The 26,883-nt window shown below is 45.6% G+C and overlaps 1 protein-coding gene across 1 annotated transcript in view; it reads right to left on the bottom strand.

The window, feature by feature from the left end:
- The window catches only part of LOC142198562 (uncharacterized), a 32,448-nt gene extending 13,879 nt beyond the window's left edge, over positions 1-18,569 (bottom strand). The window contains exons 1-5 of the mRNA XM_075269595.1: positions 18,446-18,569; positions 17,117-17,170; positions 14,755-14,811; positions 14,225-14,290; positions 12,508-12,570 (exon numbers count right to left, since the gene is read on the bottom strand). Of these exons, the coding sequence (XP_075125696.1) occupies positions 12,508-12,570; positions 14,225-14,290; positions 14,755-14,811; positions 17,117-17,170; positions 18,446-18,542 (337 nt within the window). The 5' untranslated portion in view covers positions 18,543-18,569. The remainder of the gene's footprint in view (positions 1-12,507; positions 12,571-14,224; positions 14,291-14,754; positions 14,812-17,116; positions 17,171-18,445) is intronic.
- Positions 18,570-26,883: the final 8,314 nt, after the last annotated feature.

Below are 26,883 nucleotides of genomic sequence, written 5' to 3'. Positions count from 1 at the left end.
AGGGAGCCTCTAACCAGCCCAGTTTGGACCAATTCATGGTGGAGGGAGCCTCAAAAAACCCCAGTTTGGACCAATTCATGGTGGAGGGAGCCTCTAAAAACCCCAGTTTGGACCAATTCATGGTGGAGGGAGCCTCTAACCAGCCCAGTTTGGACCAATCCATGGTGGAGGGAGCCTCTAAAAACCCCAGTTTGGACCAATTCATGGTGGAGGGAGCCTCTAACCAGCCCAGTTTGGGCAAATTCATGGTGGAGGGAGCCTCTAAAAACCCCAGTTTGGACCAATTCATGGTGGAGGGAGCCTCTAAAAACCCCAGTTTGGACCAATTCATGGTGGAGGGAGCCTCTAAAAACCCCAGTTTGGACCAATTCATGGTGGAGGGAGCCTCTAACCAGCCCAGTTTGGGCAAATTCATGGTGGAGGGAGCCTCTAAAAACCCCAGTTTGGACCAATTCATGGTGGAGGGAGCCTCTAAAAACCCCAGTTTGGACCAATTCATGGTGGAGGGAGCCTCTAACCAACCCAGTTTGGACCAATTCATGGTGGAGGGAGCCTCTAAAAAACCCAGTTTGGACCAATTCATGGTGGAGGGAGCCTCTAAAAAACCCAGTTTGGACCAATTCATGGTGGAGGGAGCCTCTAAAAACCCCAGTTTGGACCAATTCATGGTGGAGGGAGCCTCTAACCAGCCCAGTTTGGGCAAATTAATGGTGGAGGGAGCCTCTAAAAACCCCAGTTTGGACCAATTCATGGTGGAGGGAGCCTCTAAAAACCCCAGTTTGGACCAATTCATGGTGGAGGGAGCCTCTAACCAGCCCAGTTTGGACCAATTCATGGTGGAGGGAGCCTCTAAAAACCCCAGTTTGGACCAATTCATGGTGGAGGGAGCCTCTAAAAACCCCAGTTTGGACCAATTCATGGTGGAGGGAGCCTCTAAAAACCCCAGTTTGGACCAATTCATGGTGGAGGGAGCCTCTAACCAGCCCAGTTTGGACCAATTCATGGTGGAGGGAGCCTCTAAAAACCCCAGTTTGGACCAATTTATGGTGGAGGGAGCCTCTAAAAACCCCAGTTTGGACCAATTCATGGTGGAGGGAGCCTCTAAAAACCCCAGTTTGGACCAATTCATGGTGGAGGGAGCCTCTAAAAAACCCAGTTTGGGCAAATTCATGGTGGAGGGAGCCTCTAAAAACCCCAGTTTGGACCAATTCATGGTGGAGGGAGCCTCTAAAAACCCCAGTTTGGACCAATTCATGGTGGAGGGAGCCTCTATAAACCCCAGTTTGGACCAATTCATGGTGGAGGGAGCCTCTAACCAGCAGAGTTGGGGGAAATCAGGGTGGAGGGAGCCTCTAACCAGCAGAGTTGGGGGAAATCAGGGTGGAGGGAGCCTCTAACCAGCAGAGTTGTGGGAAATCAGGGTGGAGGGAGACTCTAACCAGCAGAGTTGTGGGAAAGCAGGGTGGAGGGAGCCTCTAACCAGCAGAGTTGGGGGAAATCAGGGTGGAGGGAGCCTCTAACCAGCAGAGTTGGGGGAAATCAGGGTGGAGGGAGCCTAGTATTAGCAGAATTGTGCAACGCTTATGGTGGATGAGTATGAGGATGCGGAGGAATTGGAGAGGTTGAGCACAGACATGGAGTTTCATGTTGGGGTGCTTTACACAGGTGGGCACAAAAATGAAGGCTCTATCCAGTGGTGGTTCATTCTTATCAAAGTGAGCCGGTCGGCACTTTCAGCTGACAGACGGGTGCACTTGTCAGTGATGATGCCACCGGCTGCACTGAACACCCTCTCAGATAGGACGCTGGCGGCAGGACAGGACAGCACCTCCAAGGCATATAGGGCAAGTTCAAGCCACAGGTCCAACTTCGATACCCAATACGTGTAGGGCTCAGAGGGGTCGGAGAGGACAGGGCTGTGGTCGGAAAGGTATTCCCGCAACATGCGCCTATACTTCTCACGCCTGGTGACACTAGGACCCTCCGTGGCGGCACTTTGGCGAGGGGGTGCCATCAAGGTGTCCCAGACCTTAGACAGTGTGCCCCTTGTTTGTGTGGACCGGTGAGAACTTGGTCGCCTACTGGAGGAACTGCCCTCCCTGCCGCCAACGTCACATGCTGGAAACATCTCCATCATATTCTGCACCAATTGCTTGTGGCAAGCATTGATGCGATTGGCCCTCCCCTCTACCGGAATAAAAGAGGAGATGTTGTTTTTATACCGGGGGTCAAGGATAGCAAAGATCCAGTACTGGTTGTCCTCCATGATTTTGACAATACGCTTGTCGGTTCTAAAGCACCCTAACATGAACTCAGCCATGTCTGTCACAGTGTTAGTTGGCATGACTCCTCTGGCCCCACCGGAAAGTTCAATCTCCATTTCCTCCTCATCGTCCATGTCTACCCATCCGCGCTGCAACAATGGGACGATTCGAAGTTGCCCGGAAACCTCCTGTATCACCATCACATCATCGGACAACTCTTCTTCCTCCTCCTCCTCCTCCTCCTCCTCCTCCTCCTCCTCCATTAAACGCGATGAAGCGGACAGATATGTGGACCTACTCTCCAGCTGTGACGGATCGGATGCTATCCCTGACTCCTCTGTGTGATCTGAGTTATCCCTGATGTCAATCAGGGATTCTCTCAGAACACACAAGAGCAGGATTGTAAGGCTCACCATCGCATCCTCAGAGCTCACCCTCCTTGTGGACTCCTCAAACACCCGTAGGATGTCACAAAGGTCTCTCATCCATGGCCACTCATGGATGAGAAACTGAGGCAGCTGACTTTGTGGCACCCTAGGGTTTTGTAGCTGGTATTCCATCAAAGGTCTCTGCTGCTCAACCACTCTATTCAACATCTGAAACGTTGAGTTCCAGCGTGTGGGGACGTCGCACAAAAGCCGGTGTTGTGGCACATGCAGGCGTTGCTGGAGAGATTTTAAGCTAGCAGCGGCTACTGTCGACTTGCGAAAGTGGGCGCACATGCTCAGCTCTGGAACATTGGGGTAGCTCTTTAGGAAACGTTGCACCACTAGGTTGAAGACGTGGGCCAGGCATGGAACATGTTGGAGTCCGGCAAGCTCCAGAGCTGCTACCAGGTTCCGGCCGTTATCGCAAACGACCATGCCTGGGCCCAGGTGCAGCGGCTCAAGCCATATTGCCGTCTCATCGAGGAGGGCATCCCTCACCTCGGAGGCAGTGTGCTGTCTGTCCCCCAAGCTGATCAGCTTCAGCACGGCCTGCTGACGTCTACCAACGCCAGTGCTGCAACGTTTCCAACTCGTAGCTGGGGTCAATCTAACAGCGGAGGAGGAGGCGGTGGCGGAGGAGGTGGCGGTGGAGGAGGAGGAGGAGGGGGGTGTTCTTCTCGTGTCCCTGCCAGGAATGTTAGGCGGGGAGACGAGGTACACCGGGCCAGTTTGGGAAGCAGTCCCAGCCTCAACTACATTCACCCAGTGTGCCGTCAGTGAAATGTAGCGTCCCTGTCCGCATGCACTTGTCCACGCGTCGGTGGTCAAGTGGACCTTTGTGCAAAGCGCGGAACTAAGGGCCCGCCTGATGTTGAGTGACACGTGCTGGTGCAAGGTGGGGACGGCACACCGGGAGAAGTAGTGACGGCTAGGGACGGCATAGCGAGGTGCCGCAGTTGCCATCAGGTCCAGGAAGGCGGGAGTTTCAACAAGCCGGAACGCCAACATCTCCTGGGCCAGCAGTTTAGCGATGTTGGCGTTCAAGGCTTGCGCGTGTGGGTGGTTAGCAGTGTATTTCTGCTGCCGCTCCAATGTCTGAGAGATGGTGGGTTGTTGTAAAGAAGCGCCTGATGGTGCCTTTGATGGTGCAGGAGAAGGAGATAAGACAGGAACAGGGGAGGATGAGGAAGAAGTCAACAAAGTGGCGGAGGCAGATGAAGTGGTGTCCTGGCTCGTCCTCTGGAGTGCATCGCCAGCACAGTCAGCAGTGGCAGTGGCAGAGGCAGAGGCAGTGGCAGTGGCGTGAACGGCAGGCGGCCTTTGTCCTGCCATTGCTGCCTGCCACTGATTCCAGTGCTTGGATTCCAAATGACGGCGCATTGAAGTAGTGGACAGGTTGCTCTTCTCAGAGCCCCTAATCAATTTCGAGAGGCAAATTGTGCAGACAACACTATATCTGTCCTCGGCGCATTCCTTGAAAAAACTCCACACCTTCGAGAAATGTGCCCTCGAGGTGGGAGTTTTTCGGGGCTGGGTACGAACTGGAACATCTTGGGAGATTCCGGGTGTGGCCTGGCTTCGCCTAAGCTGCTGACCTCTGCCTCTGCCTCTAGCTACCCTTTTTGGTGCTGCACCTGCCTCAACATCCACACTACTTTTCCCGCTTGACATCCCCCCTGTCCAGGTTGGGTCAGTGTCCTCATCATCCACCACTTCCTCTTCCAACTCCTGTCTCATCTCCTCCTCCCGCACAATGCGCAGGTCAACTGGATGCCCTGACGGCAACTGTGTCACATCATCGTCGATGAGGGTGGGTTGCTGGTCATCCACCACCAAATCGAACGGAGATGGAGGAGACTCTAGTGTTTGAGCATCTGGACACAGATGCTCCTCTGTTAGGTTCGTGGAATCGCGACGTGGAGGGGCAGGTTGAGGGACAATGAAAGGAGCGGAGAACAGTTCTGGGGAGCAGGGACAGTTGGGGTTATTGTTCTGTGAAGATTGGAAATTTTGGGAGGAAGGAGGACAAGACTGTTGGGTAATAGGAGGAGAGGAGGCAGAGTCTGACTGGCTGCTGGACAATGTGCTGTAAGCGTTATCCGACAGCCATTGCAAGACCTGTTCCTGCTTCTTGGGCCTACTAAGGTTTGTACCCTGCAGTTTAGTTAATGTGGCAAGCAACCCTGGCACTGTGGAGTGGCGCAATGCTTACTGCCCCACAGGAGTAGGCACGGGACGCCCTGTGGCTTCACTGCTACCTTGCTCCCCAGAACCATTCCCCCGACCTTCGCCCACGGCCTCGTCCACGTCCCTTTCCGGGAGCCTTGCGCATTTTGAATTTCCAGTCAGAAACTGGCACTATATAGCAGTAGCAAGAAATGAGGGTATTTGTAAACCCAATATATTCTTTGAATTCCCAGTCAGACAATGGCACTATATAGCAGTAGCAAAGATTGTGGGTGCACGTAACCCCAATATATTCTTTGAATTCCCAGTCAGAAACTGGCACTATATGGCAGTAGCAAGAAATGAGGGTATTTGTAACCCCAATATATTCTTTGAATTCCCAGTCAGACAATGGCACTATATACCAGTAGCAAAAATTGTGGGTGCACGTAACCCCAAAATATTCTTTGAATTCCCAGTCAGACAATGGCACTATATACCAGTAGCAAAAATTGTGGGTGCACGTAACCCCAATATATTCTTTGAATTCCCAGTCAGACAATGGCACTATATAGCAGTAGCAAAAATTGTGGGTGCACGTAACCGCAATATATTCTTTGAATTCCCAGTCAGAAACTGGCACTATATGGCAGTAGCAGGAAATGAGGGTATTTGTAAACCCAATATATTCTTTGAATTCCCAGTCAGACAATGGCACTATATGGCAGTAGCAAGAAATGAGGGTATTTGTAACCCCAATATATTCTTTGAATTCCCAGTCAGAAACTGGCACTATATGGCAGTAGCAAGAAATGAGGGTATTTGTAAACCCAATATATTCTTTGAATTCCCAGTCAGACAATGGCACTATATAGCAGTAGCAAAAATTGTGGGTGCACGTAACCGCAATATATTCTTTGAATTCCCAGTCAGACAATGGCACTATATACCAGTAGCAAAAATTGTGGGTGCACGTAACCCCAATATATTCTTTGAATTCCCAGTCAGACAATGGCACTATATAGCAGTAGCAAAAATTGTGGGTGCACGTAACCCCAATATATTCTTTGAATTCCCAGTCAGAAACTGGCACTATATGGCAGTAGCAAGAAATGAGGGTATTTGTAAACCCAATATATTCTTTGAATTCCCAGTCAGACAATGGCACTATATGGCAGTAGCAAGAAATGAGGGTATTTGTAAACCCAATATATTCTTTGAATTCCCAGTCAGAAACTGGCACTATATGGCAGTAGCAAGAAATGAGGGTATTTGTAAACCCAATATATTCTTTGAATTCCCAGTCAGACAATGGCACTATATACCAGTAGCAAAAATTGTGGGTGCACGTAACCCCAATATATTTTTTGAATTCCCAGTCAGACAATGGCACTATATAGCAGTAGCAAAAATTGTGGGTGCACGTAACCCCAATATATTCTTTGAATTCCCAGTCAGAAACTGGCACTATATGGCAGTAGCAAGAAATGAGGGTATTTGTAACCCCAATATATTCTTTGAATTCCCAGTCAGAAACTGGCATTATATGGCAGTAGCAAGAAATGAGGGTATTTGTAACCCCAATATATTCTTTGAATTCCCAGTCAGATAATGGCACTATATAGCAGTAGCAAAAATTGTGGGTGCACGTAACCCCAATATATTCTTTGAATTCCCAGTCAGAAACTGGCACTATATGGCAGTAGCAAGAAATGAGGGTATTTGTAACCCCAATATATTCTTTGAATTCCCAGTCAGAAACTGGCACTATATGGCAGTAGCAAGAAATGAGGGTATTTGTAAACCCAATATATTCTTTGAATTCCCAGTCAGATAATGGCACTATATACCAGTAGCAAAAATTGTGGGTGCACGTAACCCCAATATATTCTTTGAGTTCCCAGTCAGACAATGGCACTATATGGCAGTAGCAAGAAATGAGGGTATTTGTAACCCCAATATATTCTTTGAATTCCCAGTCAGAAACTGGCACTATATGGCAGTAGCAAGAAATGAGGGTATTTGTAAACCCAATATATTCTTTGAATTCCCAGTCAGACAATGGCACTATATAGCAGTAGCATAAATTGTGGGTGCACGTAACCGCAATATATTCTTTGAATTCCCAGTCAGACAATGGCACTATATAGCAGTAGCAAAAATTGTGGGTGCACGTAACCCCAATATATTCTTTGAATTCCCAGTCAGACAATGGCACTATATAGCAGTAGCAAAAATTGTGGGTGCACGTAACCCCAATATATTCTTCGAATTCCCAGTCAGAAACTGGCACTATATGGCAGTAGCAAGAAATGAGGGTATTTGTAAACCCAATATATTCTTTGAATTCCCAGTCAGACAATGGCACTATATGGCAGTAGCAAGAAATGAGGGTATTTGTAAACCCAATATATTCTTTGAATTCCCAGTCAGAAACTGGCACTATATGGCAGCAGCAAGAAATGAGGGTATTTGTAAACCCAATATATTCTTTGAATTCCCAGTCAGACAATGGCACTATATAGCAGTAGCAAAAATTGTGGGTGCACGTAACCCCAATATATTTTTTGAATTCCCAGTCAGACAATGGCACTATATAGCAGTAGCAAAAATTGTGGGTGCACGTAACCCCAATATATTCTTTGAATTCCCAGTCAGACAATGGCACTATATAGCAGTAGCAAAAATTGTGGGTGCACGTAACCCCAATATATTCTTTGAATTCCCAGTCAGAAACTGGCACTATATGGCAGTAGCAAGAAATGAGGGTATTTGTAAACCCAATATATTCTTTGAATTCCCAGTCAGAAACTGGCACTATATGGCAGTAGCAAGAAATGAGGGTATTTGTAAACCCAATATATTCTTTGAATTCCCAGTCAGACAATGGCACTATATACCAGTAGCAAAAATTGTGGGTGCACGTAACCCCAATATATTTTTTGAATTCCCAGTCAGACAATGGCACTATATAGCAGTAGCAAAAATTGTGGGTGCACGTAACCCCAATATATTCTTTGAATTCCCAGTCAGAAACTGGCACTATATGGCAGTAGCAAGAAATGAGGGTATTTGTAACCCCAATATATTCTTTGAATTCCCAGTCAGAAACTGGCACTATATGGCAGTAGCAAGAAATGAGGGTATTTGTAACCCCAATATATTCTTTGAATTCCCAGTCAGATAATGGCACTATATAGCAGTAGCAAAAATTGTGGGTGCACGTAACCCCAATATATTCTTTGAATTCCCAGTCAGAAACTGGCACTATATGGCAGTAGCAAGAAATGAGGGTATTTGTAACCCCAATATATTCTTTGAATTCCCAGTCAGAAACTGGCACTATATGGCAGTAGCAAGAAATGAGGGTATTTGTAAACCCAATATATTCTTTGAATTCCCAGTCAGATAATGGCACTATATACCAGTAGCAAAAATTGTGGGTGCACGTAACCCCAATATATTCTTTGAGTTCCCAGTCAGACAATGGCACTATATGGCAGTAGCAAGAAATGAGGGTATTTGTAACCCCAATATATTCTTTGAATTCCCAGTCAGAAACTGGCACTATATGGCAGTAGCAAGAAATGAGGGTATTTGTAAACCCAATATATTCTTTGAATTCCCAGTCAGACAATGGCACTATATAGCAGTAGCAAAAATTGTGGGTGCACGTAACCCCAATATATTCTTTGAATTCCCAGTCAGACAATGGCACTATATAGCAGTAGCAAAAATTGTGGGTGCACGTAACCCCAATATATTCTTCGAATTCCCAGTCAGAAACTGGCACTATATGGCAGTAGCAAGAAATGAGGGTATTTGTAAACCCAATATATTCTTTGAATTCCCAGTCAGACAATGGCACTATATGGCAGTAGCAAGAAATGAGGGTATTTGTAAACCCAATATATTCTTTGAATTCCCAGTCAGAAACTGGCACTATATGGCAGTAGCAAGAAATGAGGGTATTTGTAAACCCAATATATTCTTTGAATTCCCAGTCAGACAATGACACTATATACCAGTAGCAAAAATTGTGGGTGCACGTAACCCCAATATATTTTTTGAATTCCCAGTCAGACAATGGCACTATATAGCAGTAGCAAAAATTGTGGGTGCACGTAACCCCAATATATTCTTTGAATTCCCAGTCAGACAATTTCACTATATAGCAGTAGTAAAAATTGTGGGTGCACGTAACCCCAATATATTCTTTGAATTCCCAGTCAGAAACTGGCACTATATGGCAGTAGCAAGAAATGAGGGTATTTGTAACCCCAATATATTCTTTGAATTCCCAGTCAGAAACTGGCACTATATAGCAGTAGCAAAAATTGTGGGTGCACGTAACCGCAATATATTCTTTGAATTCCCAGTCAGACAATGGCACTATATACCAGTAGCAAAAATTGTGGGTGCACGTAACCCCAATATATTCTTTGAATTCCCAGTCAGACAATGGCACTATATAGCAGTAGCAAGAAATGAGGGTATTTGTAACCCCAATATATTCTTTGAATTCCCAGTCAGACAATGGCACTATATAGCAGTAGCAAAAATTGTGGGTGCACGTATCCCCAATATATTCTTTGAATTCCCAGTCAGAAACTGGCACTATATGGCAGTAGCAAGAAATGAGGGTATTTGTAACCCCAATATATTCTTTGAATTCCCAATCAGACAATGGCACTATATACCAGTAGCAAAAATAGTGGGTGTATATAGCCCCAATCCTATTGCTAGGGGACTTGCAGGGTATTTCTGAGTTGAAGGTGTGGGGAGGGGCACACCGTTGGAACGGGGATTTGGGGTGTATATATGGGGTATACGGGAATACACTGTCAGTGTATTCCATTCAGGATCCTGGGAAAGCTGGGTTGCGGCGATTGAGCCCGTCAGTGCCATGTTACACTGACAAGCTTCTCCCTGGAATTTAGCTCTTATAAGAGCTGTTGGTTGTCTTCTCCTTCCTATCCTAGCCTGTCCCTGCCTACCCAGAATCTAAGCCCTAGCTAACTGGACGGAAACCTCCGTCCCCGGTGAATTGCAAGCTCAGAATGACGCGAAGCTGGGCGGCGCTGTTCTTTTAAATTAGAGGTCACATGTTTTCGGCAGCCAATGGGTTTTGCCTACTTTTTTCAACGTCACCGGTGTCGTAGTTCCTGTCCCACCTCCCCTGCGCTGTTATTGGAGCAAAAAAGGCGCCAGGGAAGGTGGGAGGGGAATCGAGTAATGGCGCACTTTACCACGCGGTGTTCGATTCGATTCGAACATGCCGAACAGCCTAATATCTGATCGAACATGAGTTCGATAGAACACTGTTCGCTCATCTCTAAACATAAGGGGATAAGTCACATACATATGAGACTATATAATGTATATACAGAGCTAAACGTGTCGTTCATCTGTCATATATACATCATGACACCTCCATACCTCAAAATAGCTAGGCAGCTAATAGTAACAATAGTGACATTACATAATATTACATCTCTACCAGGGGCCACACGGTGGCTCAGTGGTTAGCACTGTAGCCTTGCAGCACTAGAGTCTTGGTATTCAAATCCCGCCAAGGGCAAAAAACCATCTGCAAGGAGTTTGTATGTTCTCCCTGTGTTTGTATGGATTTTCATCCCATATTCCAAAGACATACTGATAGGGAAAAATGTATATTGTGAGCTCTATGTGTGCTCACAATCTACATTAAAAAATATATATATATTACATCTCTAGCCTTTCAGTTACAGTAATATATACGTATCAGAGCAGGTCAACATAACATTGTATCACTTAGGATTACTTAATAAAAATGCTTCTGTGTCTAAATATCACTGTTACATGCTTTATATAGCGCCCTCTGGTGTTATTTAGATTCCCTCTCAGTACGTCCACCTGTTGGGTTCAGGGCTGTGGGTTGGGTTCACTGATCCTACAATATATAGCAGGAATCCTTCCACGGCCCAATAGAGTCCAGATGGAGGACTGGGTATAGCAGTAATGCTAGCAGAGGGTTGTCACAACTTTCTGTGTCTGTGTTTGGGCACCTGGGCATGTGAGTACCAGCACTTAATACCCTAGGTGGACATTGTGAGGGATCACAAAAGCAACATGGGGACTCCATAATAAGTACTATAAATAATAGTGAGATCTAGACATGGGATCGTTTTTTTTACAACTCAGAAGGCAGATTCCTATTGTGATTTCAAATCATACATTTAAAGACCATAGAAAATAAGAAAATGAAAAAATATTCTTTGATCTGTTCAAGACCGCCCATGGACTTTGAACATCTGGTTGGTCCCCCCTAAATCTTCAAGGCCATACCTGTATGACCTTATGTGTGACCTTGTGGGGGGCACAGGCACTATTTTTAGATAGTAGGATCTTATATGCACATGGAGATACCTAACATGTTTTATTTTTTTGCTTATGTGTTTTTTTTTATAAATTAAAACATGTTTTGTTTGTTTGTTTTTTTAAATGCATTATTTGTTTTTTAACTTTTTCCTGTCCCACAAGGGTACTTGATCCTGGGATCTCTGCTCCCCAGTACATTGTATTGCATCACATCGCACATTGGCTCCCTATGGCCGGGTTCACACGGAGTATTTTGGATTGTAATGTGGTACGTAGACGGTGCGGGAGGTTTTGCGGGCCATATACGCTCCCATTGTTTTAAATGAGAGCCAGTACCGTATACACGGCGCTATTTTGTGGCCGTGATTTTGCGGCGGGCACAAAATAGCGCCGCGTATACGGTACCGGCTCCCATTGAAAACAATGGGAGCATATACGGCCCGCAAAACCTCCCGCGCCGTCTACGTACCATATTACGATCCAAAATACTCTGTGTGAACCCGGCCTATGTGTTATAGGAAGTAGTAGTTGGGAGGCCATTGCTCAATACAGCCAAGAGCCTGAAGTAATGCCACCGGCACAGCCCATGGCATTACAGCACCATACAATTACGGTGCCAAGCGATTACTACCCAACTATAATACAGTGCAGAGTGGAAAAGGGTTAACAATAAAAAACTAAACATCAAGGAAAAAAAGAAGGAAGCTAGCTGCAGATCAATACTTGATTTCTAAGGAAACCTAATAACATAATCTGGGAATATAGCCAAGCCAAAATAACTCCTCCAAAAGGAAGAAGGACACATCCGCAGACAGCTGTCACAAGGTTATTGCCTCTCATCAGTGTTGGGTACCGTCTGGCTGAGTGAGAGGTCAAAGACGCGGGTCAGGAGGGGTACGATGTCTCATAAAGGAGACGTCTCCGTGAGATGTACAAGGACCTACTAACTTCAAAGATAAGGGCAAAACTCACATCAATAATTGCCATGCTGCGGGTTTAGAACCAAGTGACGGCTAACCCGCTGTGACGATAGCGCTGAGGCCATGACTTTCCTCTATCAATTGACTCCCATCCATTACAGATGCCACAAAGCACACTCCCCCTGCTGTACAGTCTATAGAGAGGTCTAGGCATCACCATGTTCAGGCTGGTGAGTACTCAGAAGAAAAAGCCTAAGACGCCCTGATCTACAAGATATACAGTAGTCAGAGAACATTTCTTCTATCTTATTTCAGTCTCTGTGGGTGTGCAGACTATAACCACGGGCTATTTGCTTTCAGATTACTCACCAGAGCTGTGATTACTTTTCTTTCGCTTGATTTCTTCCTTGTCCTTGTAAAAGCTTTCCCTTCCTTATAAAAAGCGAAAACACTGATAAATAGACGACAATAAGGCTGTATTTACTGGCAGATCGGGGCAGAAATTTCAGCAACTATAAATCAGTTTATACATCTGCAGTAGCAATATCTGCAACAAATCTGCCACGTGTGACCAAACACTGAAAGAAGAGAAATTTGTGATAAAAATGACCATGTCCCCAGGAAAATACTAACAGTATTTATATGTGGTGGTCTCTGAATTCTCTCCATGCTTATTTTTGCTTATAGTCAGGTATGTATGTGTAAGTGGTGCAGAGGTAGCAGGGACCCCAGGGCTCTCGTATTTGGGCATGCTCTTGGAGGCCCAAGAAGGTGTTATTTTAAATGGTATATGCAGATTTTGCATTGTGGAACCGGAGTTTCAGGTTACTCCTCCACTTACTGCAAAGACATTGTATATACATCTCATTCACCAAGAAATTTTCCAAAAAATTAGGCTATTTGTACAACTTATGCTGAACGCTGTGCAGGTTGCATAGTTAGTTCTGCTACAATTAAGACCTACTTCACATAGACAGGTTTTTTCCATAACATACAGACCAGATGCCGGTCATGCCAGGTTCCCAGACCGAACCCTGATCCGGGACCCAGACTCCCAACTTAAGGCCCAGTTCTGTGCTTGGTATTCTGTTCGGGAAGTCCATATGGGGCACCCTGAATGGAATACCGAATACAGATCTGAACCAGGCCATCATTCATCTATGATGCTAGGAGTCCCTACTTCTCTACAACTACTGTATACTGTCTCATACTGAAAATATGACTACAGCACAAATAGTGGAGCCATTGGGAAGCTATATGACTATGATAATGGGAATCTTAGTCAGATAAAGACATTTTCTAACAAATATTATGTACGCACTGGCCATATTCTTTTAGAAGACCATCCTCCCATCCTCCCCAAGAAGACCAAGGACTGAAGATGAAAGTATAAGCATTTGTAGTCTAGGTCTGATGTAGAAACTCTTTTCTCAGCATTAAAGGATTTCACAAAAAGGCACGACAATTTATTAATAAAATATATAACAAAATTTAATAATGATGCAAATACTTCTGGAAAATCAAAAGTTCTTCGAAAGTTACATTTTAAGGTGAGCCATATGTGTACTATAGGACCGTGATCAAAAGGACCAGTGAGATGGGCAGTATCTGACAGTAAAGTTGTCCTCCGGTTTGCTTTGTCATTCAGAGTTGTAACATTCATTTCCTAAGGTCAGGGCTGTATCTATAAGGGGTGCAGAGGTAGCCGTGGACCCTCAGGTGGCACAAAGACCTCTTTATAACATAAGAGGACACCGAGGATTATAGGTAGGACATGGTAAGAGTTATTCCCCTGCCTATGGTCTAACCTAAGGGGGCATTCCCACAGAATAAAGTGGCACTGATTCCGCCACGATAACTCACGGCAGAATCAGCGTTGCTAAAAAGACTCCCATTGACCGCGCGGAAAACGGAATCCCTTGAAGTCAATGCTGATTCTGCTGCGAGCTATCATGGCAGCATCAGCGCCACTTTAGGTGAATGCCCCCATACAATGGAGACTGGACTCATTGTTTTACTATAATTTTTGGTGCCTAACCATTGTGACTTTTAATAAGATTATGATAACATCAAATGGTTCTCTTACCGAATTTCAAACCTGGTTGTTTCCCATTTTCTGGATTGGAATAGATTGTTTCATCTTCCACATTGACTAAGAAATAAAAGCAGATGTCACCTGGGGTAGAATATACTTGTTAACCTGATTAAATTATTGTTATTTATTCTTAAATTCTGTCCCATTCTAAGCTGTAATGTAGCTGCCCCTTTAATAAATACTATTTTCAGGCCGCCTCTCCTTAACCTTTGAAACCTCACACATTGGAATGATCGGAATGTTTTGTAAATGAAAGACGGATAAGCAATCATTAACCCATGCCTCACCTTGCTGCCACATACAAGGTAACCGTGTCCTACATAGTAATATTCCTGTAGTGCTGGATTGGGTTGGTTTGGATAGATTTTGGTTAAGAGGTCATAGAGGGAGGTCAGAAGGGGCGCTATGTGTCATTAAAGAAGATCTTATATCTCCAACATGTCCAGCTCTTTACATCAATTAATAATTCATTATTTCTGTCAATGTCATATAACCATACAGAAAATAGATTTCTTGCATACCATTATTATTATTGGATGATAGCTGCCTTACATCCCTGGTGGTGATATCGGAGTCTTCTGTATAAGCGAGATGTTACAATGTAAATAGAAAGGACAATGTTAATATCTGGTTTTCTATATATTTACAATGGAGAAAGTTATTCTGATACTTGACCTAAATCATTGGTGTTCACTTGTAGAGATGAGCGAACACTGTTCGGATCAGCCGTTCCGAACAGCACGCTCCCATAGAAATGAATGGAAGCAGCTGGCACATACACTTTGCCGGCGGCCGGTCGCTTAACCCCCCGTGTGCCGGCTACGTCCATTCATTTCTAAGGGAGCATGCTGTTCGGAATGGCAGTTCCGAACAGTGTTCGCTCATCTCAAATTCAATTGGTGGAAAGATATTAAATAAATGGATAGATAAACAGAGATAGACTGATTGATATGCTTCTTATTCACAATGTAGTCTTCACTTGTATTCAGGCTATATTCACATGAACATTGCAAAAAAAAAACTGCTGATGAAATGGTTTTCACAGTCAATTTTCATGAGTGTAGGAACTTCAGGGTCAACAACCCATGGGAAGGGTAGGACAATGTGCGTGCTTGAACACGCAATACGTCAAACTCTGTATAGTCAAAGACAAATATAATCTTTATTCTGGTATCGAGTGCTACGCGTTTCGAGAAATGTCCCTTTCTCAAGTGCATAGGATCAGTAGCTGCTGCTAGAAGGACCGAGAGCCGAAGTAGCCCCTTATAGAGGAGGGATCTATGACAAAATAACATGTAATAGGACATGTCCTATTTTTAACTGACTGGTTGACATGGTTTGTCAAAGAAATAGCCCTGTAGACTTTCACTGCGTGATGACTGTTCAAAAAATAGCTGTCACACAGCTGTTGTGTGAATAAAGCCTTAGGGCCAGCTATAGTTGGCCTGAGTACATTTTGGAGGCCAAGATCCAGGAGTGGTGAGTCTGTTTAATGGAGAGTCCCATTTGATGAGGTCATCTTATGGCAGCATAATGGGATCTGTCAGGGGTCCAAGGCCTTAAAATGAAACCGGTGGAGGTAAAAGTCCAGGACAATTTTCAGCAGACTGCTATGGAGTCTCTATTGGATGTGAATGTAGTCTTACTGCTTGCAGAGTGCTGATGTGTCTTTGGTATCTGTTCTTGCATTGCAGATAGAGCAGCATGCACCTGCACATTTACTTTTCTTCTTTAGATGTGCTAAATTACTTTGATTTTTAGATAGATGATGTAGATATATAGATAGTTAGAAGCGATAGATAGATAGATAGATAGATAGATAGATAGACAGACAGACTATGTGATCAAAAGTATCCGGACACCTGGCTGAATATGACTTACAAGTTCGTGACACCCTCCATCGGTGATGTTGGAATTCAATATGGTGTTGGCCCACCCTTAACCTTGATGACAGCTTCCACTCTCGCAGGCATACGTTCAATCAGGTGCTGGAAGGTTTCTTGGGGAATGGCAGCCCATTCTTCACGGAGTGCTGCTCTGAGGAGAGGTATCGATGTAGGTCGGTGAGGCCTGGCACGAAGTCGGCGTTCCAAAACATTCCAAAGGTGTTCTATAGGATTCAAGTCAGGACTCTGTGCAGGCCAGTCCATTACAGAGATGTTATTGTTGTGTAACCACTCCGCCACAAGCCGTGCAGTATGAACAGGTGCTCGATCATGTTGAAAGATGCAATCACCATCCCCGAATTGCTCTTCAACAGTGGGAAGCAAGAAGGTGTTTAAAACATCAGTGTAGGCCTGTGTTGTGATAGTGCCACGCAAAACATCAAGGGGTGCAAGCCCCCTCCATGAAAAACACGACCACACCATATCACCACCGCCTCCGAATTTTACTGTTGGCAGATGACGTTCACCTGGCATTCGCCATACCCACACCCTGCCATCGGATCGCCACATTGTGTACCGTGATTTGTCACTCCACACAACGTTTTTCCACTGTTCAATCATCCAATGTTTATGCTCCTTACACCAAGCGAGGCGTTGTTTGGCATTGACCTGTGTGATGTGTGGCACCCAATCACCTGACCACGTTTGAAGTCCGTGAGTTCCATGGAGCGCCCCATTCTGCTCTCTCACGATGTCTAATGTCTACTGAGGTCGCTGATATGGAGTACCTGGCAGTAGGTGGCAGCACAATGCACCCTAATATGAAAAACGTATGTTTTTGAGGGTGTCTAGATACTTTTGACCACATAGTGTAGATAGATAGATAGATAGATGATAGCTAGATAGATAGTCGAAAAAAGTGGCCAGACATTGGTTCATTCCACAGTCTACTACTATTGTATGTAATTGTAATGATATGGCTATAAATACTTCTTACCTATATCTCTTCGTTGTCCCTCAAACTCTGATTCATTTTTATTTTTTTTAAGACCTGGATATGAATAAGAGACAAATATCAATAGAGAGTTACAAGGTGGATGAAGACAGATGCAGTCATACATCAGATACAGCATTAGATTTTCTTTATATCTGTAGACATTTCTCACAGTCGTGCTCACAATCTATAGCTGTCCTTACACTATTAGGCAACAATCTAATGTGTATGGGGATGGATATCATGGTGTATTTTCCATGCACAATTCTTCTTTCCCCAGTATGATAATCCCTCTGCCAAAGGAGTCTATCAGCAATGTTATGGAGTGTGTGCGGAAACTAGAGTATTCAAAGGAAACCCATACCAACTTGGGGACAACATATAAACTCTAGGCAAATCTTCTGTGGTTGGATTGTAGTTTAGGATCTAGTCCGCTCACTTGGCAGAATACATATCTGTAGTGTGTTATTGCTTTATAGACATAGGAGTTACTATCTGCATCTAGGCGGAGGTGCTTCATCTGCAGGTGTCTCAACCACACACCTGTAGCCTAAAAATAACACTCCCAAGTTATATATAGCTACTTATAAGAGTAGACCAACAAATCATTGTCATTACTATAGTCACAAGATGCACAGAGATTTATGGAGATATAGATAGACTAGAGTGTATCCTCCTCCACCATAAAGAAAGGTGCAACAAAGACAGTGGAGCAGATTTACCATTGAAAATGCAGCCGAATTCTGGTGCAGTTTGGCACAAAAACTGAAGTACATGCCTGGTCATCAGACTATATTATAACCATATTATATTATATTATATTATATCATATTATAACCATATTATAGGATGTGAAAGCTTAAAATAGAAGATCACCAGATTATCATCCAGCATCAGCCACTGTGATAAATCAATGAATGAAGATGCAGGTCCATAAAATGTAACCGATACCCTAGGTCGCAGATCTAGAGGAAAGCAAAACCTCCTACGAGGCAAGTATATTAGCATTGCCTCAGCTGCCCTGCTTACATAGTTAAGAAGCTTGAATTAAGATGCAGGTCCATCAAATTTGACTCATATGCTAGGTCGCAGATCTAGAGGAAGGTGTAACCACCTACAAGGCAAACATCATATTAAGGGAATAAATCCCTGGATCAACAACCCATCTCCAAAAATCTAGTTCCTATAATTTATATTCTAATGAATGTTCCCAGAATGCTAAGACTACACATAAGACACTATACATAAGACATAAGTGTATAAGACACTGATGTGAGTGAAGGCGCTGTACTATGATCGATTACACCATAATGTACAACAAGCAGTACTTACACAGGCAGTACACACACAGGTAGAATGGGAGTAGAGGAAAGCAGAGGATCCCCAGCAATACCCTTTGCCACGTACTGAGTCGGTGGTGCGGTGCCATGATGCATTTCAGCCAGTGGGATATTGTGTATGTTCCTTGTTGTTCTCAATGTCACTGACTGCATGAACTTTAAACTGCAAATGTGTATAAAGCCTCGCAGATACCAGATCTATATGACGCACTGTCAACACAATCCCTCTGAATGTGAGTTTGGGTGTGCTCATATGACCTTTGACTAAACACCTTATTTCCTCTACTGCATTGCCTAACATAGCAGAAACCGGTAACACATACGTACAAAAACTTCAGCTGAAAAAGTAAGCTCTCCTTCCAGAAAGATCTGCAAATTAGGTTTCTGTTCTTAGAAAAAAAAACTTTGTGCGTAGAATTGTTTTACTGACCTTGACCTATGAATTGTTAGTAGTAAATAGGAAAAGGAATTTACTACTATAAGACTGCAGCATACCTACCAATGAGGATTGCCAAATATTCTGAGGGCTGTTTTTAATACAACCATATGGAATTAATGCCATACATTTCTTACCAATTATAGTACATGTTATTGTAGATATAAAAATGTCTGTGTCATTGTAGAACAAGATTTGGTCCAACAATGAAAAGGATTAATGTAAGTTCATTCCATTACATCCCAGAAAAGCAAAGAGTTTAAAAAAAATATAAAATCGTATTACATATTAAAGCAGATTTGTAATTGTTATCAGTTATATGTATGGCAGATTTTTGCTTTAGGGAGGGTTCACACGGTGTAACGTGCCGCGTGATGTGGCACGTCTACGCCGCGGGAGCCTTTGCGGGCCGTACACGCTCCCATTGATTTCAATAGGAGCGGGGATCATATGCGCCGTGCTAGTTTGTGGCCGTGATTTTGCGGCCGCAACATAACGGCCGCAAACTAGCGCGGCGCATACGATCCCCGCTCCCATTGAAATCAATAGGAGCGTGTACGGCCCGCAAAGGCTCCCGCGGCGTAGACGTGCCACATCATGCGGCACGTTACACCGTGTGAACCCTCCCTTAAGGGTTTTTTCCAGATCAGAATATCAATGACCCATCTTATGGATCATTTCTGTGAGGTCCTGCTCCAAGGAGCTGCTGCACTTATGTAGCCTCTTAGGGTATGTTCACATGGCGGAAAATGGAGAACTTACTCCTCATTTTATGTTGTTGTATTAGGCCAGGGTATTGCTGCAGGACATTGGAATTCCATCATAGCTTTCCTGTACTGATTAGATCTGGATGAATGGGTCTAATTGGCAGGGACTCCTGAGCCGATGAATCCGTGGCTGAATCAAATGCGGAATCCGTGGCAAGATAAAGCAGGATTTTTTCCATATCCTGCTGCGATCTCTGGATCCCATCGAAAACAATGGGAGGTAGATTCAGGGCAGAATCTGCCATGGATTCAGGATATGAAAGCACCCCCAAATGTGCAGCAGATTCCTGCATGTGAACGTACTCTGATATGTTTTGATCGGTCTGTCTTCTTTAGTAGTGGTGATACATGGCATTGCTGATTCATTGTGATGTTTTTCTGCTGCATCAGCCACGGAATCCACAGCAAGATCAAACAGGACACTAAGGACTCATTCACACAGGGCAAGAGGGGGCGGATTTTGATGCCAAATCCACCTCCTCACAACAGAGGTCTATGTAGACCGCTAGCTTCCTTTTTTCCGTGAGTGGTATGTTCCCACCCACGGAAAAAAGAAGCGAGTTGCCATTTCTTCAGGCGGATTCACAGCTGATTCAACCCCGGTGTCCCCTCGCGACAGCATCCTCTGGACTAGGCTCATTGATTTGGGCCTTCTCCGGAGCAGGAAGCTGCAACTGTCAGAAGCCACAACAGTCGCGGCAGGCGCATTTTGGTCCTATTCTGACGTCGCTTCCGGCATCAAAATCAGGACCAAAATACACCATCCCTAGCCCCACGTGAACTAGCCCTTAGGCTGAGTGCTCACAGGGTCTTTTGGTCGGGATTTTGAGGCCTCAAAATCCTGACCAAAAAGATGGCTCCCATTGAAATCAAATTTTTAAGACATATGTTCCTGAGCTCGGGAGGTGGAGCTTAATCTCCACATTGTCTTTCTTTCGTGTTTGGAAGACGTGTCTATTCTTCATTTTTTTGTCATGTTTACATCATCTGAGTCTAAAGCGCAGTAAATCTTGATGTCCTTCTTTAAAGTAAAACTGACCATACAAGTGCTATCTTCTGTACAGATGACTGGATCGAGGTGAGAAGGCTGTAGGAGCCCAACTTCTTCTGTCTTAGAGGATGGGCCAACAGGATTATTCAGTGAAGATGGAAAGGGTGGCCATTTTACAGTAGGGTTTGAGCAGACAATTAGGTAGTTACAGATGTATCCAGTAACATCATCGAATATCAACAGAGCATAAGATCCAGCACGTGGGAGCCGGACAAGAAACTCTACTCTGTCTTTTTTCACACTCGATATAACATGATTGGGCATTGTCTCTATATCATCACATCTCAGGCTCACAGTAATGTTCAGCATCCTCTCTGTTCTGAAGCTGATGGTACAACACCCATCATCGGTATCAATTATTGGGTCAGGCTGCATTCACACTGAGTAACGCTGGCGTTTTTTGTGCTTATTTTTGCACATAGCTCCGCGTTAACGCGGCGTATACGCCGCGTTTGCGCCGCGCTGTGTGCAAAAATAAGCACAAAAAAACGCCAGCGTTACTCAGTGTGAATGCAGCCTCAGGGTGAGAGGGATTAAATAATCCATGTTTTTGTGATATCCAGCTTGGTCCAGCAGGATTAATAAGACATTTGGATATTATCATACTGGTATCAACAGAACTGCAGTCTAATCTGTACTCCATGATACACGTTAACACCCCATCAGAGTCTTCTCTACCAGCATAAAGTGAGAGAATGTGTTGGCCAGTTTTTGTATGATAAACATCAAGATTCATTCCATTGTCCGTCAACCTCAAGACACCAGGTTTCTCTGTTTCGTTGAGTGAAAAGCTGAATTACATTTTACAGCTGCTCTCAATGGCAATGGATGCTTTTCCTTTCACTGAAATAAAAAAAAAAAAAAAATTTAAATGAAAAGGTAAAAGTACAGTAAAGTTAGAGTGAAAAATAAAAGCTAAACTGTATTTTCATATGTTTTGCGCATTCTCTCTAAGGCTAAGGCCCCACATGGCAACCAGCAGCAAAAAAGCAATGTACTAAAAGTGGGTTCTTCCCGCAGCACCTTGCACAGAAATTTGCTGAGGTTTTCTGGGTCATAAGCAGAAACTAGAATTCTTCCTTGCAGAATTGCAAAATATAATGCAAAAAATAAATATATAACTGCTGGAGCTAGGCTGGCCTTGTCCGTATTTTAACGTATGAAGGCTTATTTTTTTGTGCGACAAACCGTACCTTATACTGTTTAATATTCCATATGATTTACTGAAAAGCTGGAAAAAATAATAATAGAGTGCAAATAGAGAAAAACAGCTCTGCACTGCTGGTAGCCCGATCCCGCAGCTGAAACACTTTTAAGAGACGGTCCTGGCGCTTGCTGGTCTTTCTTTTGTGCCCTGGAGCCTTTTTGCCAACAATGGAACCTCTCTCCTTGAAGTATTTAATGATGCAATAGATTGTTGACTGAGGTGCAATCTTTCTAGCTGCAATACTCTTCCCTGTTAGGCCATTTTTGTGCAGTGCAATGATGACTGCACGTGTTTCTTTAGAGATAACCATGGTTAACAGAAGAGAAACAATGATGCCAAGCACCAGCCTCCTTTTAAAGTGTCCAGTGGTGTCATTCTTACTTAATCATGACAGATTGATCTCCAGCCCTGTCCTCATCAACACCCACACCTGTGTTAATGGAGCAATCACTGAAACAATGTTAGCTGGTCCTTAATATACATACTGAGCGGGCGTACCAGAGAGAGCAGTTAAAAGGGACAGGAGAAAGATGAGGAGAGGGAACACAGTAAATATTTATGAGGGATGTAGGACTTCTATGTGTGCAGGAAGAGGAAAAGTTGCTGAAAGAGGGAGGACCAGGGTTAGGAAACATGTCCCCAGCAGCTAGGAGGAACAAAATAGAGACAGAAGGTGGTTCAGAGACTTCTGTTTTGTTTCACTTGTAAGGGGGGAAGGAGGAAGGGAAAGACACGGCAGCGGATGGCGATGGATGGTCTCTCAGACCTCTCACTGCTCAACAGCCAGCTTCTCCTCACACACTACAGTTCACTTCCTGAACTTGTCACTTCCTGATTTTTCCTTTACCTAACACAGCAGCATCTTGTGGTCAAAAAGAATTACTACCATAGAATTTTTCATTACAGACACATCTCCTTTTACCACTGCTATTATCACATCACACACTTGTCAGTGGGAAGTGTTCTGAGACTGTGATAGCATTAGTCACCCCGTGACACACCACCCCACTAGAGGTCGGCGTCCTCGACAGACCTCCCCAGACAAACTCATCCTGGGCGTATCGCTGTGGGGGAACCCCAGCATTAGACCTTGGCGTTCTGCGTAAAGTCGGGGTGTCAGTCACTTCGTTCCCACAGGTCGGCTCAGGTTCCTGTACAGGAGCAGTCATTAGTGTCGTCCCCTCCCATGGAGGTAAGATCACCACGGCTGGAACCGTTTCAGACATGGGAACTGGTACATCCCACCACTCATCGGGATCAATCTGTGCAGCAGGTGTGAAGGTTGGGGCTGTTGGATTCAACCGAGGCACCTCAGTCTCTGTTGTGGGAGTCTCTGAATTACAAGGTCTGAGCATATTACGGTGAAGAGTCCGGGTAACTCCTTCACCCCTTTCAGGCTCTATCTCATACACTGGTCCGTCAGGGATGACCCTTCGTTTTACTCGATATGGCATTGCCTCCCACCGATCATCCAACTTTCCCGAGGGTCTCTTGGCCCTCACTAACACCCTGTCCCCAGGTTGGAAGGGTTCATGTTGAACCGGGGTCTTGTCTGGGTGACTGGACAGTCGGGTTTTGTCAATCACCAACCGGTGTATGGTCTGCAATTTTCGACGGTGTAGTTCTACCCAGTCATCGGGCGAGCGAGCGCCCTCTCTCTCAGGATTTGTCAAGTTCAATTCTTCAATCTCCCATCCGGGACGCCCAAACAGCATCAGGTATGGCGTGTAGCCGGTGGTACTATGGACCCGATTATTGTAGGCCCAGAGGAACTCAGCTAAGCTCTCTGGCCACCGAGCTTTTTGATCTTTCTCCAACATTCACAACATCTGGAGGAGGGTGCGATTGAATCGCTCACAGGCCCCATTCCCCTCTGGGTGATAAGGGGTCGTCCGGGACCTGTGGATACCATACACCCGATACAACTCCGACATGAGCTGCCCCTGAAAACATGCCCCCTGATCTGAGTGAATACGAGTGGGGCACCCATACACTTGGATGAACTGCTTACACACAGCCCTGGCGGCAGATTCGGCAGTCTGATCTTTTGTAGCTACTGCTACTGCAAACTTGGTAAAGTGGTCGGTCATTACCAAACAGTACTGATGTCCGCTGTTGGAGTGTCCTATCAGGACATAATCAATCATCAGCACCTCCAACGGCGCAGTGGTCCTAATCGTCTGAGTGGGGGCACTTTGTTCTGGGGGTTTAGCGAGCTCACAGGCCCTGCAGGCTTGGCACACGTCCTGTACTGTCTTCTCAAGGCCAGGACAATAGACAAATCGCTGGAGCCACTTGAACGTTTTATCAGGACCAAAGTGGGCTCCTCTCACATGAGCCTCACGGGCAACTTCCCTAGTACTGGTACTTGGTATTACTAGTTGCCATCTCACCTCCAACTCAGTCTCTAAATATACTTTACGGTACAGTAACCCATTCTCACACTTCAGTCTATCCCACTGCTGCATTACTCTTGCCCCCATAGGTGGCAAGCGTTTGCGCTCCATCGGGGTAGGCCACTCCTTTGCCATCACCCACTGCTTGATCTTTCTTAGGGTCACGTCATCATTCTGAGCATATACCCAATCTCCATGGGTTTTCCCAAGCAACACTGGCCGGTCTGTCACCACCCCACTTGTCCGTGCCAGTATCACAAACAAGGGTATTCTACCCAAATGGGGAACCTCTGAGTCTTCCAACTCTCCATCCTTATCTCGTCTGGAGTCATCCGGCGTCACCCGAGACAGAGCATCCGCATTTGCATTTTCTCTACCGGATCGATACTTGATCTTGTACTTGTACCTGGACAACCTGGCCATCCATCGTTGCTCCAAAGCACCCAACTTTGCGTTGTCTAGGTGCGCCAAGGGATTGTTGTCAGCCATAACAGTCACTTCCGCTCCTGTCAAGTATTCTGAGAATTTCTCCGTCATGGCCCACACTAGGGCCAGTAGTTCCAGCTTGAATGAACTATAGTTGTCAAAGTTTCTCTCCGTCTCCCTCAGGGACCGGCTTCCGTAGGCTATGACCCTCTCACGGCCATCTTGTTCTTGGGCGAGCACCGCACCTAGGCCATGGAGACTCCCATCTGTGTATAACATGAAGGGCTTGTCAAACTGCGCATAGGCGAGTATTGGTGCACTCGTCAGGGCTTCCTTCAACTCCTCGAACGCCTGTTGTTGTTTCTCTCCCCATGCAATGGGCTGGTTCTTTGGCTCCCGGGAGGTCCCCCTCAGCAATTCGTTCAGCGGTCCTGCCTTCTCTGAAAAATTTCTTATGAAGCGCCGGTAATATCCAGCTAGGCCCAAGAATGCGCAAAGTTCCCTGAGGGTTCTTGGGACAGGCCAGCGTTGTACCGCTTCCACCTTGCTGCTTGCCGGTTGCACCCCCTCAGCAGAGACAATGTGCCCCAGGTACTCAATCTGTGTCTGGAACAGCTGGCACTTCTTGGGCTTGACCTTGAGCCCATGCTCCATCAGGCGCTTCAGGACTTGTCTCAGCCTCTGAAGATGTTGTTCGAAGGACGATCCGAAGACCACAATATCGTCCAGATAGATGAGCACCGACTCAAAGTTTAGGTCACCAAGACAATACTCCATAAGTCTTTGGAATGTGCCGGGGGCATTGGACAATCCAAAGGGCATCCTTCTGAACTCATACAAGCCCATCGGCAAGATGAACGCCGTTTTCTGTCTGTCTTCTGCTGCCATTGGCACTTGCCAGTATCCGCTCGCCAGGTCTAGGGATGAGAAGTATCTCGCCTTTCCCAATGCGGATAAGGATTCCTCGATCTTCGGCAAGGGATAAGAGTCTCTCACTGTCTGTGCGTTCAGCTTACGGTAGTCGACACAGAAGCGTAGGGTGCCGTCTTTTTTTCGGACCAGCACCACCGGGGCAGCCCACGGACTCTGACTTGGTTGTACCACGCCATTATCCAACATTTGATGTAACATCTCCTTCACTTCTTGGTACATGTTTGGTGGGATCTGTCGATACCTTTCACGGATTGGGGCCGTGTTCCCGGTCGGTATTCGGTGCTCGATAGCAGACGTACAGCCAAAGTCTTCGTCATGCCTAGAAAATGCAGCTTGGAACTCCCATAGGGTCTCTTCCACTAGCCGTACTTGGTCTGGACTCAAAGAGGGCCGGTTTATTCCCATCATTTCCAGGATCTTCCTCCCATTCCACTCGGGCGTGGGTTTTTCAGGTTGATCCATCTGTACCGCCAAGGTCCAAACGTCCCCTTTCTCTTCCCTAAGAGTAAAGGGTCTTCTTCGGGCTGTCTCACCCTGGTGCAGGAGGGCTCTGGCAACCTTGACTCTCCTTGGTAGGGTCACTTCGTGATCCTGTAGATTCACGCACCGCATCGGCACTCGCCCGTTTCGGACTGTGGCCACCACTCGCCCAAACATCACACCAGTTATCTCTTCACACTGCTCTACCGGTTCCAGCTCGACATCCAATCCGTCCACATTCAGATTGGTCCCCATGGGCAACATCAACGTCCGTTCCTGCCGGGGAGGTATTTTACCCCAGCCGGCGGTTTTCAGGGAGTCCCTTCTGGATTCGGCAAGTCTGGACAATTTGCCGGAAAACTTGCTGTGTTGGCCTATGTGCCGTAGTCCGCTTCCAGTACTCCGGTCCTTTCTTGGTGAAAAGCACGTGGTTCAGGTCTTGCAACACATTCATGTCTAGAATCACCGGGACCCCCGGCAAATAGGTAGACTTGACAAGGATAACTCCCTTGACTCCTAATTCTTGGCCACAGGCCCGGAGCCGCATCCAGACTACCCCATGTACAGGGATAGTTCCATTATCTGCCGCTCTCAGTCGGATAACCATTCCGGTGTTTGGTCGCATAAGGTGGCCATGATGCCGTTCAAAATAGTCTAAGGGCATTGTTGTCACTTCAGAACCCGTATCCACTAAGCAGGGGACCTTCTTTCCCTCAAAACTCACTTCCAGCATG

The sequence above is a fragment of the Leptodactylus fuscus genome, chromosome 3, assembly GCF_031893055.1.
Source record: "Leptodactylus fuscus isolate aLepFus1 chromosome 3, aLepFus1.hap2, whole genome shotgun sequence".
NCBI lineage: Eukaryota > Metazoa > Chordata > Amphibia > Anura > Leptodactylidae > Leptodactylus > Leptodactylus fuscus.
Note: the sequence above shows the minus strand (reverse complement) of the source record. Positions and strands in the feature narration are given on the sequence as shown.